The sequence below is a fragment of the Microtus oregoni genome, unplaced genomic scaffold, assembly GCF_018167655.1.
Source record: "Microtus oregoni isolate MIOR12 unplaced genomic scaffold, Mior012 000132F_ref0000261, whole genome shotgun sequence".
NCBI classification, from domain to species: Eukaryota; Metazoa; Chordata; class Mammalia; order Rodentia; family Cricetidae; genus Microtus; species Microtus oregoni.
The window spans coordinates 325,594-341,622 of record NW_024544775.1 but is presented as its reverse complement, the minus strand read 5'-3'; the positions used below and the strand labels follow the sequence as shown (position 1 = coordinate 341,622).

The window sequence follows — 16,029 nt, the reverse complement described above, 5'->3', positions numbered from 1 at the left end:
TTGGGACTCCGGTGCCAGGAAAATCCTGGAACACAAACTAGGATGATGGGGGAACAAGGGCCCAGTTCTAATTTTGTCCCTCTGTCGGTTAAGAGGGTCACATCTCTTGAGGGTCACTCAGAACGCTGCTGGTTTTCTGAGGAATTTAAGGCCAAAGCCAGACTTAAAGAGCATGGTGGTGGTGCCTGAGGAATGTTAGAAATATGAGCTGTCTAGACCTGGGAGAAAAATCTTAATCCGTGACCCTTTGTACCTGTACACATTGCCGAGGCTGACGGAAAAGTAACCAGTTCAGCAAGAGACCCTCCAGTCCCCTTCAAACCTGGAACCCTGGTCCCCCGCAAGCCTGGCGCTAGGGGCTTGCACACACAAGCGCCTCCTCCAGCCTAAGGTGGCGCGGCGGTGGCAGCCGAGGCGCCCGCAGATAACCCCGGCACATCCGGCCTGGGGATCTTCCCCGGGGACTCGCACTGCCAGTGGCGCGCTCCTACTCCGAGCCGTGGGCCCCTCCCTGTCTCGCGCCTTGACAAGCCAGCAGCCTGCAAGGGGCGGCACCGCTCCGAGGTCCCGAGGACGTCACGGACGGGCGGTCGAGCCTCCAGCCCGCCCCCCGGCTCGCCTTCCCTTCCCTCCAGAGCCGGTGACGCCTCCGCGGCCCCGGCAACCGGCGCTCGCACACACTCCCGCGCGCTCCGCTTCTCCACCTCCTCCCGCGCCCGGGTCCGAAGATGGCGGCTCTCAAACTCCTGTCCTCCGGCCTCCGGCTCTGCACCTCCGGCCGCAGCTCGCGGGGAGCCTGGCACAAGGTAAATCGAAGGGGAAGAGGAAGGCCACGCGCGGGAAAAGCACGGACGAGCCGCGAGCGGCGCGCGCGTCCTCAGCCCTGTCCATCCCTTCCACCTCCAGCCGGGGACCGGGCATCCGCAGCGCTGTGACCCGGGCTCGGAGACGGTGGGGGTTTCAGGCTCGCCCAAGACACGGCTGTCTGCCTGTCTGTTTGTCCGTCTGTTATCTTTGCTTCTTCTATCCGTTTCCCCAATGGGGCGAGATGAAGGCAAGCAGGGCGTGCAGCGCTGGAGCAGTGGTCGGGGCTCTGTGCAGCGCTGCTGCGACTTGGGGGCTGCCCGCGCCCCTGGGGCTCGCCTCCCCCACCCACGTCCCCGCCTACGCCCTTGGGAAGGGTCCCCGTGGCGGCCTCCGCCCTAGAGACTGGGAGGGTTGAAGGAGCAGAGCGGGGAAGGGCGGCGCACCGAGGCTTGCGCCCCACCTGAGGGAGCTGCAGGCGTCGGCGCCGGCTGAGGCCCAGAACCCCCGACCGGGCTAACCGCTGCTGGCTCAAGTTCACCGCCTAGTGGGCGGATGCTGTGTGCGGCGGGGGCGGACTGCCGCTCCATCCTCCCCTTCCCTATATGGCGGTAGAAAGGGGAACCCGGACTGGAGCGCTCCGTCACGGGGCGCCTAGCCTGCCAAGCGGTTGGAAGTGGATGGAGGACTGGCTGTGCTCCGCTTCAGTCTGCTAACGCCGCCCTTGCTTACTTGGTGACCCCCAGATCCAGATTAGAGACATGCAATTTTCAAAGTCCTTAAAAAAATACCTTGAGCAATTACACTCCCACAGCTCCCCCGAGCTAGTACCCAGAGATGCCCTCCTAGCGGATCAGCGGGTGGTGGGTGGTTTTGCTGGTGCACTATCTTTTCTGTAAGCACACTTTCAGGTTGGGTTTCAGTGTGGGTCCAAGGAACTGAGTGCTGGACAAGAATTCAGCTCCAGGCAAGTGGCTTCACCATGGTGGGTTCAGTTTGCTCATGAACCTCTTCTTTGAACAAGAAAACGAAGTGTTTTATTTGGTGATGTTTCAGATTGTAGCTCTGAGCTGAAGAGTGCATTGCGCAGGGCACGTTCTTGCTCACTATGTGTATACTCTGAACCCTTTTCTTTCCCTGTTGCTCATTTTCTTGCTGGAGAAGTCATCAAGTTTCTCCCACATGTCCTAGGGAATGCTTCAGAACTGAAGTATTGCATTATTAAATTCCTCATGGGAGGCATTTTGGTAATTGCATATAGATTTAGTTAAATAAGACATTAAGAGAGAATTTGACCTTCTGCAAGTGATGGAGCAGAAGCCAAAACCAGGACACAGGGATGTCCTTGGGCCAAGGTCGAAAACATTCTTTTGGTAGTACGCGTTTGTCTGAGTATAATTTATTCACCTCTAGCCTACCCCACTTTCAATATAATCATTAAACCATTTCCCAACCCAGCACACCTCCAGGTGGATGAGCTATAATTATGGGTTTTTCTGTCTCTGATTAAAAGTTCGTGGCAGGGTTCAAAGTTAGGCTGTCTGGAGTATTCTCCCAGCTCCTGCATTGGTCTTGGGGCGTAGCACTTGGCACCCCACCTCTGTTGTACTGTGTAACTTTGGGACCTTGTTATAGGCCGGTTCTTTGTCTCCCTCAACATCACATACTGCTCCGTCAAAGAATACTCCTTTAATATGTGCACGAGATACCTGCGGGTAGCTTAAGTAACCTTGAATGTTTTCCAGCTAAAATATGGCCAACAGGTAAACCGAGATTGTTATTAAAAATGCTTTTATGTTTTTGTTTTGGGAAGCAGGATCTTACTATGTGGCCTAGGAAGGCTTGGCACCCATGATCCTTTTGCTTCAACTTGCAGAATGCTGTAATTACAGGTGTGGCCTTATTTACCATTGTCTGGCTTGAAAAAAGGAAAAAGAAGTGTTTCTTTCTTTCTTTGTTTATCTCCCCCTCCCCCATAGTGAGCAAGTTTGTTGTCTGAAACTTTAGCATGACTCAGGGTTGCCTGAAGACTTTTAAATCTGATTGCTGTGCCACCTCCAAGGTTTCTGATTTGGAAGGTACTAAGTGGACCCATTCACCCAGACCATGGATCGATTCCTCTTGGCAGAGATGCCACACTCTTCGTGCCAAGCTCATATGCTCCCATTCACCTTTTCCTCCTAACTGGTTTTCTTTGCCTCTTTCCGTGACTTCTCTTCCCCAGTTCTGTTTGCCAAACTTCGACACGAAGGTAGGCAATGACCTGTGTCATGATTTCTTCAACAGCACCGAGGTGACAACATTACCTCTTGGGTGTATAGTTCTCTATCATGAAGGTAATGCTTACATATATTTTTAAAAGTGTGTTTGGGGCCAGCAAGATGGATTGGCGGACAATGGCGTTTCATTAAGTCTGATAACCCATCTTTGATCTCTAGGACTTACATGGTAGAAGAGCGAACTGAAAGTTGTCCTCTCACCTCCACAGGGACACGGTGACACATCCCTTCCCTACCCAGATACAAACGTAAAGAACATAGTCAAAATCTAAAGCGTACTTTTAAAATGTGTTTGGTGTCTTTTCATCCCAAAGTGTAATTTCACTAAATTCTCAACTGTTGGGTGAAAAGGGAAAGAGATGTCGGGGAAAGAAGTAACAGTGGCAGTGAACAGCTAGAAAGGAAGTCATGAGATGAAGTTTAGGTTCAGTCGTGGAGTAAGAAAGATTCCAGAGGTTAGGCCAAAGGACATGATGAAGGTCAACATAGAGGATGAAGGGAGAAACGTTAAACAGAAAAGTATTTTCCACTCTTAAGGATTTTGTTTCTTTCATTAAAGTACCTAATCATTATGTTCCTCCCTCCCTTAATATCAAAAATTAGTATCACAACAAAATGGAGTTCTGCTGAAGGTAGGAGAGTAGAAAATAAGGTACTTTGTCACGAGAAGCTTATCCCCAGAATAAGTCCCCCACATTCCCTTAGGTACTGTGTGCAAACGCGAAAGTCGTTTATGTCTTTATTTATTTGGCACTGACACACAAACTTTTTCTCCCCAGGAATGATCTCATGAAGCCCAGGCTAGCATCAAACACTGTGTAACCAAGGCTGACCTTCAATTTCTGATCCTTTGGCTTCTAGTGCCGGGGTTGCCGGTGTCCTCCTGGGGCTCTCTAGGGCTTTGTTCAGGCGGTGCTGAGCAAGCCTTCCACCACCGAGTTTGTTTTTTCAAAACACCATTTAGGATATAGACTATATTGGACGGAAGAGGCTAACTAGGTAGCTTAAATAGCCTCTTTAGACTTGCCTACCTGAGGAGAAAAGGTAGATGTTATCAGAGATACACTTTTCCCCCAGTTGCCTAATCTTAGGAGGTGACTGCCAGGGACCTGGGTATTTCTTGTCTCTCAGAGACACAGTGTGAACAGGGAAGCAGGGGCAAAATGGGTGAGGAGGGCAAATTCAAAAGCCTCCAGTAAGGGGCTGTCTTTGCAGACCCTAAGGTGTTTCCTGGGCTTTGGGTTTTGAAGATTCTCTGTGGTACAGTTAGCCACGGGCATTGGGTTTCCTCAGTGCCCCACTGACTGCACCAGTTCCTGGCTTGCCAAGTCATCTCCGATTTTGCAGACCGGCAAACAGGATTGCTAATGAGATTAACGTATGGCTGGATAGTAGTGTGTGTTTGCTGTCCCAGCTGCTTGGGATTGAGGCAGGAGGATTGCTTAAGGATAGGACTTTGAGACTAGCCAGACCCACAGAGTGAGGTATTTGTAGTGAGGAGGATTAATTTTTTGCAACATTAATTGTAGCATGATGGTCATGTTGCAAATTTTCTGTATGAAATCATTGGTTGGGGAGAGGGCAGGCAGGGAGTGGTGAGGTTAAAAATTAAACTGCAATAAATGACAGCCTGGTTTTACTGTCTTAGCTGGGAATAGAAAAAAGGTGTCACTTCCCAAAGGTGAATGACATCCCTAGGAATTTCCTGTAGTCTGGCAGAGGGCTTCTTTTCTAACTGTATCATGGGAGAGAATGGACAGTTTTCATCTTTAGACACTGTGCAAGCTCCTCACCTGGCTTTGACCAAAAGTAGCACCTCTCTACAAAGGCACAGCCAGTGGTTAAATGATTCTGACACATTCGTTCAGTCTTGGTTGAACTGGAATTTGACACAAGGGTACTTTTGACCCCAGGAGTATGTGGCACGTTAGATCATACTGTCTCCCAGAATTGTTGGCTAATTTTCTGACACCATAAAAATGATTTATTGAAAGTTGATTTCTTGGAACTAGCTCTGGTGGTGCACGCCTTTAATCCCAGCACCCGGGAGGCAGAGGCAGGCGGATCTTTGTGAGTTTGAGCCAGCCTGGTCTACAAGAGCTAGTTCCAGGACAGGCTCCAAAGCTACAGAGAAACCCTTTCTTGAAAAACCACAAAAAGCTGATTTCTTAATAAATAGTACATAAATATTAAATGCCAATAAAGCATACATTGACAAATATTAATTCGTATGAATAATGAAAAAAATCAAATGCTTATGAAGTTCCTTATGATCTTAGGCTCATATTACATTCCCTGGAAATATGTCACTTTACTGTTTGTTTTTAAGATTTTACTTTTATGTAGGTCTCTGTGTGTCATGAGTTTGTATGCATGCATGTGTGCCTGCTGAGCATCCCTTGGAACTACAGTGACAGACTTTGGATCCCTCAGAACTATAGTCGCAGACAGTTGTGAGCGCCACCTGATGGTCTCACAAGCATACCATCTGCAAGCCATCTCTCCAGCCTACCTTACTGAGTGTTGAATTTTGGCCGTATGGGTACATTCCTAACAACCTCCCACATCAGTTGAACCCAGGGTCCTTTGCTTACTAGGAAAGCATTTTGCTACTGAACTACATCTTCAGAGCCACTTCCACCTTTTCTAAAATATTTCTGGCAGGTTTCTTTCCTTTCTCTTTTTCCTTCTTTTCTTTCTTTCTTTTTTTCAGAGTGGGGAAAGCTGCTGGGTAATTAGTGCTGATGGTAATTAGTGCTGTGACAATACTAATTACCAGCTACTACAAAAGGATGGGGTTCGTGCCCTGTGGCTCTGTGCTTTGAAGGCTTTGGGGGTACACAGGGGAACTGAATCCTCCTTCCGCAGGCTCTCTGTGGAATTCCACAGAGAAGCATTTCAAGGTGACCTCACCTTTCAGCCTGTCTGGGTGTAGATGAATGCTTCCATTTTCTTCCGGATCCTGCTGAGGCCTGGACTCTTTATTCTGAGACAGAGATAATGACAGCAGAGTTACACATTACAGAACAGGACTCTCATAAAGATTTGTTGTGTGTAAATAACAAGGCAGAGCAATAGAGGATCTCTAGAAAACATGGACAAACACCTTGTGGTGGAAGGACCATGTGACAGGAAGCTGGGACCCAAGTCTGCCACTCAGTCTTTACCAAAGTTTTGAGTATATTGCATCCACAAGTTTAGTGTGGAATACTCTTATGTCCTACATATTCAATCTATGAAACTTTTTTTAAAAAGATTTTTTAAAATTGTGTTTGTGTGTGTATTTGTGTGTGTATGTGTCTGTGTGTATTTGTGTCAGCATAGGCTAGAAGCATCAGATCCTCTGGAGCTGGAGTTACAAGCAGTTGTGAGCTGCCCAACATTGTCTTGGCAAGAGCAGCAGATGCTCTTACCCATTAAGCCCTCTCTCCAGCCCTCTGGTCTTGTATTTTGAGACTGAATCACATGCTGTTTGTTTCCCAGGCTAACCTGTAACTTGTTACGTAGTTCAGGCTAGCAATCATTCTGCGTCAGCCTCCTCTGGGCTGGAATTATAGGGCCAGCATGTGTGTATTCAATCTTTCAGACTTTTTATTTCTGAGACCTAAACTAACTCCACCCCCCTGTCGTGTGTGTGTGTGTGTGTGTGTGTGTGTGTGTGTGCGCGTGCGTGCATGCGTGCGTGCGTGTGTGTGTTTAAAACAGAAGCAAATAAAATCTTACTTGTGAGACCAGGAAAGGAAGAAACTTCTTTGTGGTTAAGTCCTTCAGAGTCCTTGTCCTTCCCTCTGCTTATGTCCCAGGCTTTGGGCAGTGCTCAAGCTCCTCACCTGACCATGACCAAAATAGAAACTTGAAGGGACAAAAGTCATGTGACCATGTGTGTCACCTCAACCTTTTTAGCACGCATTCGACTTTCTCTGTGTGGACCCTTTACATGGTCTTTTGTACTAATTGACAGGTACTTAAAAAAATGAAAGTAGTTTCTGGAGGAAAGAAAGAATGCTAGTTCTTGCCCACCTCAGGTTGTGGCTGTTTGCAGTTCCGTCGGGGAGTCGAGTGGGTGTGTCTTTCTGGCCAGGCTTGTTAAAATGGCAGTATATCGGGGTTCAGCTGTTATTCTCCCCACTTCCTCTTTCTTCGGGTTAAACACATAATGGAAATAAAGCATGGCATTGTTAATATGGGCCATTAGTTACCATAGAATCGATTGCCTCCTTTTCCCTTGCCCATATTGTGGATGGAGCCTACAGGGCAATAACTTACACCTGGTTTCATGAATGATCGCTGGATGACTCATTTGAGGTCCATATTGCTCACTATAACAGACACCTGAGACTGGGTACTTATAAAAGAAGTTCATATAGCTCGTAGTTAGATGGAGACCCACAGCCCACAGTTTGGTGACTGTATCTGGCGAGAGCATTGTGCTGCTTTACAACACTGCGGAGGAGCAGAGGGACAAGCGGCTGTGCAGGATAGGCAGCCTCGCTTAGGAAAAGCCTGGCTGTGACGGCCAGCAATTCCGTGCAGCAAGAGCGGAAACTTGCTGGCTCCTCCAAGGAGGAAGCCGGTCGCATTCATGCCTATACACAGGCTCACACTCCTCCATGAAAGTCCTACCGCTTCTCAACAGTGTTGACACGGGGACCCGGTTCTGATGTGGACTGAGGAGGTGACAACCCCGCTACAGATCGTAGTGTGCCCAGTTAGTTCTCCTCCCTGTCGTGATAGTTTGCTGCTTTGCCTTCAGCTTCTGGGACAGCGGCACAGGGGAGTGAGCCCTCTGGCGTGCTGCTCCTCACTTGTCTCCTTAGAGTTCTCCCAGCACTTAGGACTGACCACACTGTACTTCCCCAGAGAGCCGTAGTCCTACCATAGAGTGGATAAATGGCACAGAACTTGGTGCAGGTAGGTTCTCAGTATTTATCAGCTGACTAGAAAACTAGGTTACTGTGAGAGATGGGTGACTGAGCACACATTGTGGATTTATATCCCAGTATATGATGCGAGTTCTCTACTTTTTTAAAAAACATTTTCTTTCGACTTTTTTTTGTAGCTTTGGAGCCTGTCCTAGAACGCTCTCTGTAAATCAGGCTGTCCTTGAACTCACAGAGATCCACCTGCCTCTGCCTTCCAAGTGCTGGGGTTAAAGGTGTACGCCACCACTGCCCGGCAAGCTATCTACTTTTATTCTTTTGGGTGGTGGTCGTGTGAGCCAGCTGGACCTTCCGCCATGTAATAGAAGATGTAGATCACAAGGTACCCTGGTGAGAACCTGTCAGTAGGGCATGTCCATCCTGTCAAAGATAAACCATTTAACGCCCAACTCTTGACAGATAGAGTTGTATCAGAGAAGCAAAGTAAAATGACATCACAGAGGTTAGAAAGTGAAGGAGTTGGGAAAATGTCGGTCAAAGGACACTACGTTTCAGCTTGATCAGAGAAGTAACTTAGGAAATGTGTTCTATGCCTGGTGATGAGCAGTAGCCATCCTGGAAAACTCTGGAGCAGTTGTGAAATATTCTTACCACAAAGAGTGATGTGAAGTGATGCTGTGTGAGAAAGCTCCAGTTAGTCATTTTGTAATGTCTACGTGTATCGGAATGTGATGCTATCTACCGTAAACATATTGTGCTTGTTAATTAAAAACACAAAGATGCTAAAAGGATTAATGAAGTTATCACATAGAGATATACATATATGCACACACACACATGTATCTACACGTCTATGGAATCATTTGTTTCTTGTGTAAAGTGAAGCTGCAAATGATCGTTCACTGGAAATGTTTTTAACGTTCCAGGGGTGTGTCCGCTACTTTTCTGTCAGTACCCGTCGCCACACCAAATTTTACACAGATCCGGTGGAAGCTGTCAAAGATATCCCTAATGGTGCAACCTTGCTGGTTGGCGGTAAGTAAAGGCACGCCGGCTTTCCTTTCGAGGGTCGCGTGACAGAGCTGTAGAGATCCAAAGCCCCAGTTCTTCTGTCATTTACCTCTTACTCACTCGCTGTCCTTTCCATGACATGCGTGACACTCTGTTCCAGTCTCTTCCTGAGAGATGCCGCTGCACGTTTTTACCTGAGAAGCTGGAGGTTCATGTGCTAGTGTCTTATCAAGAGTTGTGATGGGGGGCTGGAGAGATGGCTCAGTGGTTAAGAGTACTGACTGCTCCTCCCGGGGACCCGGGTTCAGTTCCCAGCACCCACATGGCAGCTCACAACTGTCTGAAGATCCAGTTGCAGGGGATCTGATACCTTCACACCAATGCACATAAAATAAAATCAATAAGCCATAAAAAATATTTAAAAAAAAAAGTTGTGATGGATCCCTGAATCCCTGGGAATGCTGGTGAACTTGAAACACGTGCCTCATCTCGTCAGTTACTCTAGCCCAGTGGCTTTCAGCCTATGGGTTGTGACCCTTTTACAGGGTCGCCTAAGAACATTGGAAACCACAGATATTGACGTTATGATTCATAACTATTAAAATTAAAATTATGAAGTAGCAATGAAATCATTTTATGGTTGAGGTCACGACAACATGAGGAACTGTATTATAGGGTTGCAGCCTTAGGAAGGTTGAGAACCACTGCTCCAATCACTCTGTATTGCTCCTGATTTGTTGAGCTGAAGAGCATAGGACTCTGTCATTGAGTCTCATCCCCCCCCACCCCCATATTCTGTTTCTGCTACTTCTTTGGGATGTCTTTTGTGATCACTGCCTCAGACTTAATTACACTTAACTTCCTGATCCTTATACATAGAATCAAGACTTATTTTACGGCTGGTCTTTGTTTATTCATTCAAATTGGGAAGTTATTGAATGTCCATCTTAAATCCTATACTCTTGGAATAACTTTAAAGATCTATGAAATGAAAGTTATTAGCTTAGGGTTCTAGTTCTGTAAAATACACTAACTCAGATGTATAAAAATACGTGCTTAAATAAACAACTGGATATGGTTTGTATTATGAAGGGGGATAATAGTACACATGTCATATATAAACTGATTACGTTTGGCCTTAACTTGTTCAAAGCCTTGACAATGGTGTCTGGTGATATGTAATGGTTTGAAACTTTGAGATCTGGTAATATGACTGATGGCTCTTTAGTGAATTGATAAGGTATAGTTGTGTATTTTGCTTATTATGTTTAACAAAATGCTTTGTGACTCTTCTCTTTTATTGAGAATAATAACAGATGTATCTTGAAAGAACATTACCTCTGCACAGATGGTTTCCCTGTTGGGTTTTGTAGGTTTTGGGCTGTGTGGAATCCCAGAAAATCTTATAGGCGCTTTATTGAAGACGGGAGTGAAGGATCTAACTGCAGTCAGCAACAATGCGGGGTGAGTGGATCTCTGAAACGATTAGCTAGAAAGAAATGCTAGTTTAAAAATTACCTGAAAAGTTCATCAGTTTCAAGTGGTCAGTCCTAAGCATGTGTATACCCAAGGAACACCAAATGGACTCAGTAGGATCTCCCTCTCTCTCTCTCTCTCTCTCTCTCTCTCTATCTCTATCTCTCATCTATCTATGTATCTGTAACAGTTTCAGAAGAAGAGGTCATAAATCCAAGATGGAGTATGGGGAGGGGAAAGGAGAAGTTGGATGGGGGTGGTGGTAGAAGTAACGTAAATAGTGTATTCATATATAAAATTATCAAAGCATATAAAAAGTCTATAAATGAAATTAAATTTGCCTCCATTTATAAGAGTAATCTCTTCAATCCTCAAAAGAGAGTGGCAAAGTAGATATGGTGGCACATGCTTGCAATTTCATCACTGAGTAATCTGGGGATGATAATACATTCAGTACCAGCATGATCTGTTTGCCAAGCAGTGAGACTCACCTCTCACAGAACAGGAAAGTTGGTCATGAGGTCAAGAATGGAAGGTCATAGTTTTGTTTTTGTTTCTTAACTTGTAGCACTGTGATTGAACTTAGGACCCTGGGCATGCTAGGCAAGTGCTCTACCTCTGAGCTATATCTCAACCTTCTTTTTCACTAAATCTCGCAGCCTATTCCTGGACTTTCTCTGTATCCTAGGGAGCTTGGATTAAAGAGATCATAATTAATGAGTTTCCTAACTCAGCCTTCGAAGCAGGTGGAATTGTAGGCCTATGCCATCAGGCCCAACCAAGTTACACTTTGATGCCATGTTTCATAATCATAAGAAAAGACACTTCGTTTTGCCTGCCTTAAATAAATATGTAAACTAATGGCTTATATCTTTATCTGATTTACTTTTTTTAAATGTAAAATATATGTAAAACAATTGTAAAGAAAGTCAGAATAAAAAAAATTTAAAGATGGTCTTTTATGCTCTTTGGTATTATAGGCCATTATGTATAAAGCAAGTCAGACATCAATTTGAAATCCATTTCAAGTTTTTTTCTTTTGATTTTATCATTCCTCCAGATACTATATAAAGAAAACTGTAGATCATCAAAAATGTTGCTGGTCTTGATGGGATATGAAGGACATGCTATCAGTTTAGCAGTAGGATTGTAGGACAAAGTGGTCATAAAAAGCCATTGTTTTAAAAAGGCATGCTCATGTTGGGACATGTAGTGATGTCAGAAAAAGCTATCTGTATGCAAAGTGGTAAGTCATTGGCACCCTTTCAACAAATGGATGAAGACTTTAAGAATCTTAAGATGTTTTGAATTAGCAAGCTGGCTTATTATACAGGCTTTGAGAATAAACAGCACAGATTATCTTGGAAGAGAGTGATGGAAAGAGATCATTATTTTATGTAAGGACTGTCAAAGTCTCAGAAATGCTTACCTTGTGTTGCATGACACTTGTCATGGGGAGGTGTGAACAAATGTCTCCTCCATCCGGGTAGGGGAGTGAAGGTGGACCAGACTGATGATACCACTGACATCTAGCTTGATGAACCGGAGAGTTTATTGGAGTTACTTACGGGAATATGGGTAGGGTTACTTACCAGAGCATAGACCATTTAAAGGTATCCACAAAAGTGCATTGCAGCGTGGGTGTTGACTCATGGGAGTTGGAGCCCTGGAGTGCTCTCCCTGACTTGCAGAGAGCCCTACAGGTTGGAGAATCTTTTCAACAGTCCTTACTAATATAACCTTGGGGTGGGAGGGGCCAAGTGAACCTGGTAAATTTCAGGAACTCCTTGAGACTTGTGAGGTTTTTTTTTTTTTTTTTTTTTTTTTTCCTGGGCCTTAATAGGTCTCTTTAAAACTTCCTTCATTTTAATGAGCTTCCTTCCAGCATGGAGTCTTTCAGTCCAGAGGAGGTTGCTATATATAACACTTTTGTTTGATGTATTAAGTGTTAGCCTTGATGAGAAAAATGCTGCTGAAGGATCACCCTTCTGAATATTTGATATTGTTGATTAAAAGGTTGAAAAAGCTGAGAATTCAATGATTTTTTTGATGAACTTTGTGTGAAACCAGTGTAAACCAAAACTTTCACAGTAAACTGTATGTCAACCATTTAACTCCAGAGCCAAAAGAAAAATGGATGTATTATGATTTACATGCTACTTTCTTCCAGACAAGTATTTTGGGTTATAGATGTAAAAAAATGGGATCTAGAAGACTCCTTGCTTATATGTGGATGCTTCATACTACTAGATAATCCTTAAGTATGTGTACTTCTGATTTCTTGTACATTGTACTAGTTAGGTACAGAATAATTTTGAGGGTGCAGTGAGTAGTAGTCCCTACTTGAAATAAACATTCTAGTTGTTTGCCGGTGTCTTCAAACCTAGAATGAAAAGGATGTGGACTTTGTGCTGTGCCCTGTTCCTTTTCTGTTTTTACAGCCACAGCTCTGGTGACCTCACTGAGCCGATACTGGCCATGCTGTCTTGACTGTGAGCATTCTGTAGGGTTTTGTTATTTGCCTTGGGAAGGTCTAATGATGTCCTGAGATGCATACTTATGTTCATGTGCTTAGTTCATGGAAGGTTTTATTTGTACCGTGGTTGACTGAACCTTACATCCAAATATAGCATTTTCCTTTATTTTGTATTTCTGATAATTATAAATTGTATGACTGAGATTAAAACATGAAATGAAAGCAAAGGAAATAAAGTTTCCCCAATACTTATATTCTTAAAATGATTATTGCCAATAAGTGAGATTTTAGAAAATAGATATTTGAGATTGTTTTGTTGTTATAGTTGTTGGTTTCTTTTTGATTAATTTTCTTTTAATCTCTCTATTTATTCTTTGCATCTTTCACATCATGCATTTTCAGCCTATTCATTTCCCTGTCCCTTCATATCTGCCCTTGCAATCCACCCCAAAATACAATACAATTTAAGAGAAAAAGACAAAAGAAAAGAAAAAAGAAAGGAAAGAAATCTCATCATGGAAGCCATAGACACAGTGAGTTACACAGTAAACCCTCATATCCACATATCTTTACTTGCAAGTGTTATTGTAAAGAGTTGTTGGTCTGGTTAGAGGCCTCTGGTTTCTGCTACACTATCGATGCTGGACCCTCACTGGGACTTCTCTTGGATAGCCTGTTGTTGTTCTGGATCTCCTGTCATGGAGATCCTGAAGCTTGGGGTCTGCAGGCCTGATCCCTTCACGTGCTCCAGCAGATCACAGGTGGGGTGGATGTTGGGGTGGGTCAACTCAGCCTTGGTTCTGGATTTGAGTAGTTGCAGGGTTGGTCAGCCCACCAGCTTTCCCCTTTCCTCACCACCGAGATGAACTCTCCAGCATTTCCCACAACTGCTCCCAGCTCATCTCTTGCAGCAATGAGCAGGGGTGGGACCAGTTCTAGTCTGATGCCCAGGCAAGGTGCAGGGGCCACCCACCCCAGTGCTTCAGCTGACGAGGGGCAGGAGCAGCTCTCCTATTCTTATTACCTCAGCTCTCCCACTCCTCACAGGCAGTGATGGGTAGAGTGCATCTCTCCCCCACCCACACCATATAGCAGATGAGGGACGGTGTAGTAATAGGAGCGGCGGGGCTGTGTCCCCAGCACCCCGGCCGCCTGGCTAGCTTATGCCCCGAAATAACAACACACAAATTGTATTCATTTAAACACTGCTTGGCCCTTTAGCTCTAGCCCTTACTGGCTAATTCTGATGTCCTGATCAACCCATCTCTAATAATCTGTGAGCACCGGTCTTAGTGAGCACCAGTCTTACCCGGAAGATTCTAGCCTACGTCCATCCTGGGTCAGAGCTTCATCGCGTGTGTCTGCCTGGGAGCGGGACATGGTGTCTCTGCTCCAGCGAGCAGAGCTGTTGAGTCTGAGCTCACTTCCTCTTCCTCCCAGCATTCTGTTCTGTTTACTCCTCCCACCTATGTTTTAACCTATGAGGGCCAAGCAGTTTCTTTATTGCTTAACCAGTGAAATCAACAGATTGATATATGACACTCCCACATCAGGACGGTACAGACCTTCCATGGTCATGGTCTCAGGCCGGTTCACCCGTACCCCTTTCAATAGGGTCAGCTCTGCTCTGATGCCCAGGCAAGGTGCAGGGCCCACTTTCTTGAGTGCTGTAGCTGGTAGGGGGAAGAGATGGCTCTGCTTTTAAAGGCTAAGCTCACAACCAAAATTATAAAGCTTTTCTTTTCTTCTTCTGTTTAAGACTGGGTTTTGCTGTGTAGTCTTGGCTGTTCTAGAACTCGCTCTGTAGACCAGGCTGGCACTGAACTCAGGGATCCACCTGCCTCTGCCTCCCGAGTGCTCGGATCAAAGGTGCCACCACGTCTGTCTTCAAGAATTTAAATTTCAGATTCAGAAATGAAATATTTTCAGAAGGTAGATGCCTTTTATGCAATATTCATTTTGGTTTACATCTCTATAGATTACTGGCTTTAGAGTTCTTTTTATTATTATTTTATAAATAATGCCATTCAAAATTTCCACTTTCTCCTCTCCTCCCACTTCCCTCCCCCCCTCACCCTTTCCCCTCCTCCTCCAGTCCTAAGAGAGGGCTGGGTACCCTGCCCTGTGGGAAGTCCAAGGCCTTTCCCACTCCATCCAGGCCTAGGAAGGTATGCATCTAAATAGACTAGGATCCCAAAAAGCCAGTACATGCAGTAGAGACAAATCCCAGTGCCATTATCCTTGGCTTCTCAGTCTGCCCCAATTGTCAGCCACATTCGGATGGTCCAGTTTGATCCGCATGCTCGTTCAGTCCCAGTCCAGCTGGATTTGGTGAGATCCCATTACACATCAGGCACACTGTCTCAGTGGGTGGACCAACCCCCTTGTGGTCCTGACTTCCTTGCTCATATTCTCCCTACTTCTGCTCTTCAACTGGACCTTGGGAGCTCAGTCCAGTGCTCTGATGTGGGTCTCTGTCTCTATTTCCATCTGTCACCAGATGAAGGTTCTATGGTGATATTCAGTCTGACTATGGGACAAAGCTAGTTCAGGCACCCTCTCCTTCACTGCCCAGGGTCCTAGCTGGGGACATCCCCATGACACCTGGGAACCCCTTTAGAGCCAAGCCTTTTACCAACCCCCAAATGGCTCCTGAATGAGATAACCCAGACCCAAAAATATGAATATGGTATGTACTCACTCATTAGTGGTTTCTATCCATAAACAAAGTACATTGAGCCTATAGTTTGTGATCCTAGAGAAGCTAAGTGATGAGGTGAACCCAAAGAAAAACATATGTAGATCCTCCTGGAAATTGGAAGCAGACAAGATGGCCAGGCAAAAGTTGGGAGCAGGGGAGTGGGGGTGGAGAGGGAGGGAAGAAAGGGAGAGAGGAGGGAGAAGGGAAGGGTTGGGGAAAGCTTGGGGGAGTGGGATGTTTGAGATGGAGGAAGGACAGATATGGGAGCAGGGAAGAAGATAGCTTTAGAGTTCTTTTAGCCACTGAAATGTCTGAAGTCCTATGAAATCGAGAATTTTCTTTCTTTAGGTTGGAGAAATGTTGGCTTCTGATGGCAAGCAGTGCCTCCCGCCGGAGAGTCCA

At 45.5% G+C, this 16,029-nt stretch overlaps 1 protein-coding gene across 1 annotated transcript in view; it reads left to right on the top strand.

Annotated features, from left to right (window-relative positions):
• Positions 1 to 342: 342 nt before the first annotated feature.
• Positions 343 to 16,029, top strand: part of LOC121444552 (succinyl-CoA:3-ketoacid coenzyme A transferase 1, mitochondrial) — a 118,060-nt gene continuing 102,373 nt past the window's right edge. Inside the window, exons 1-3 of the mRNA XM_041646379.1 lie at positions 343 to 806; positions 8,890 to 8,998; positions 10,348 to 10,438. Of these exons, the coding sequence (XP_041502313.1) occupies positions 729 to 806; positions 8,890 to 8,998; positions 10,348 to 10,438 (278 nt within the window). The 5' untranslated portion in view covers positions 343 to 728. The remainder of the gene's footprint in view (positions 807 to 8,889; positions 8,999 to 10,347; positions 10,439 to 16,029) is intronic.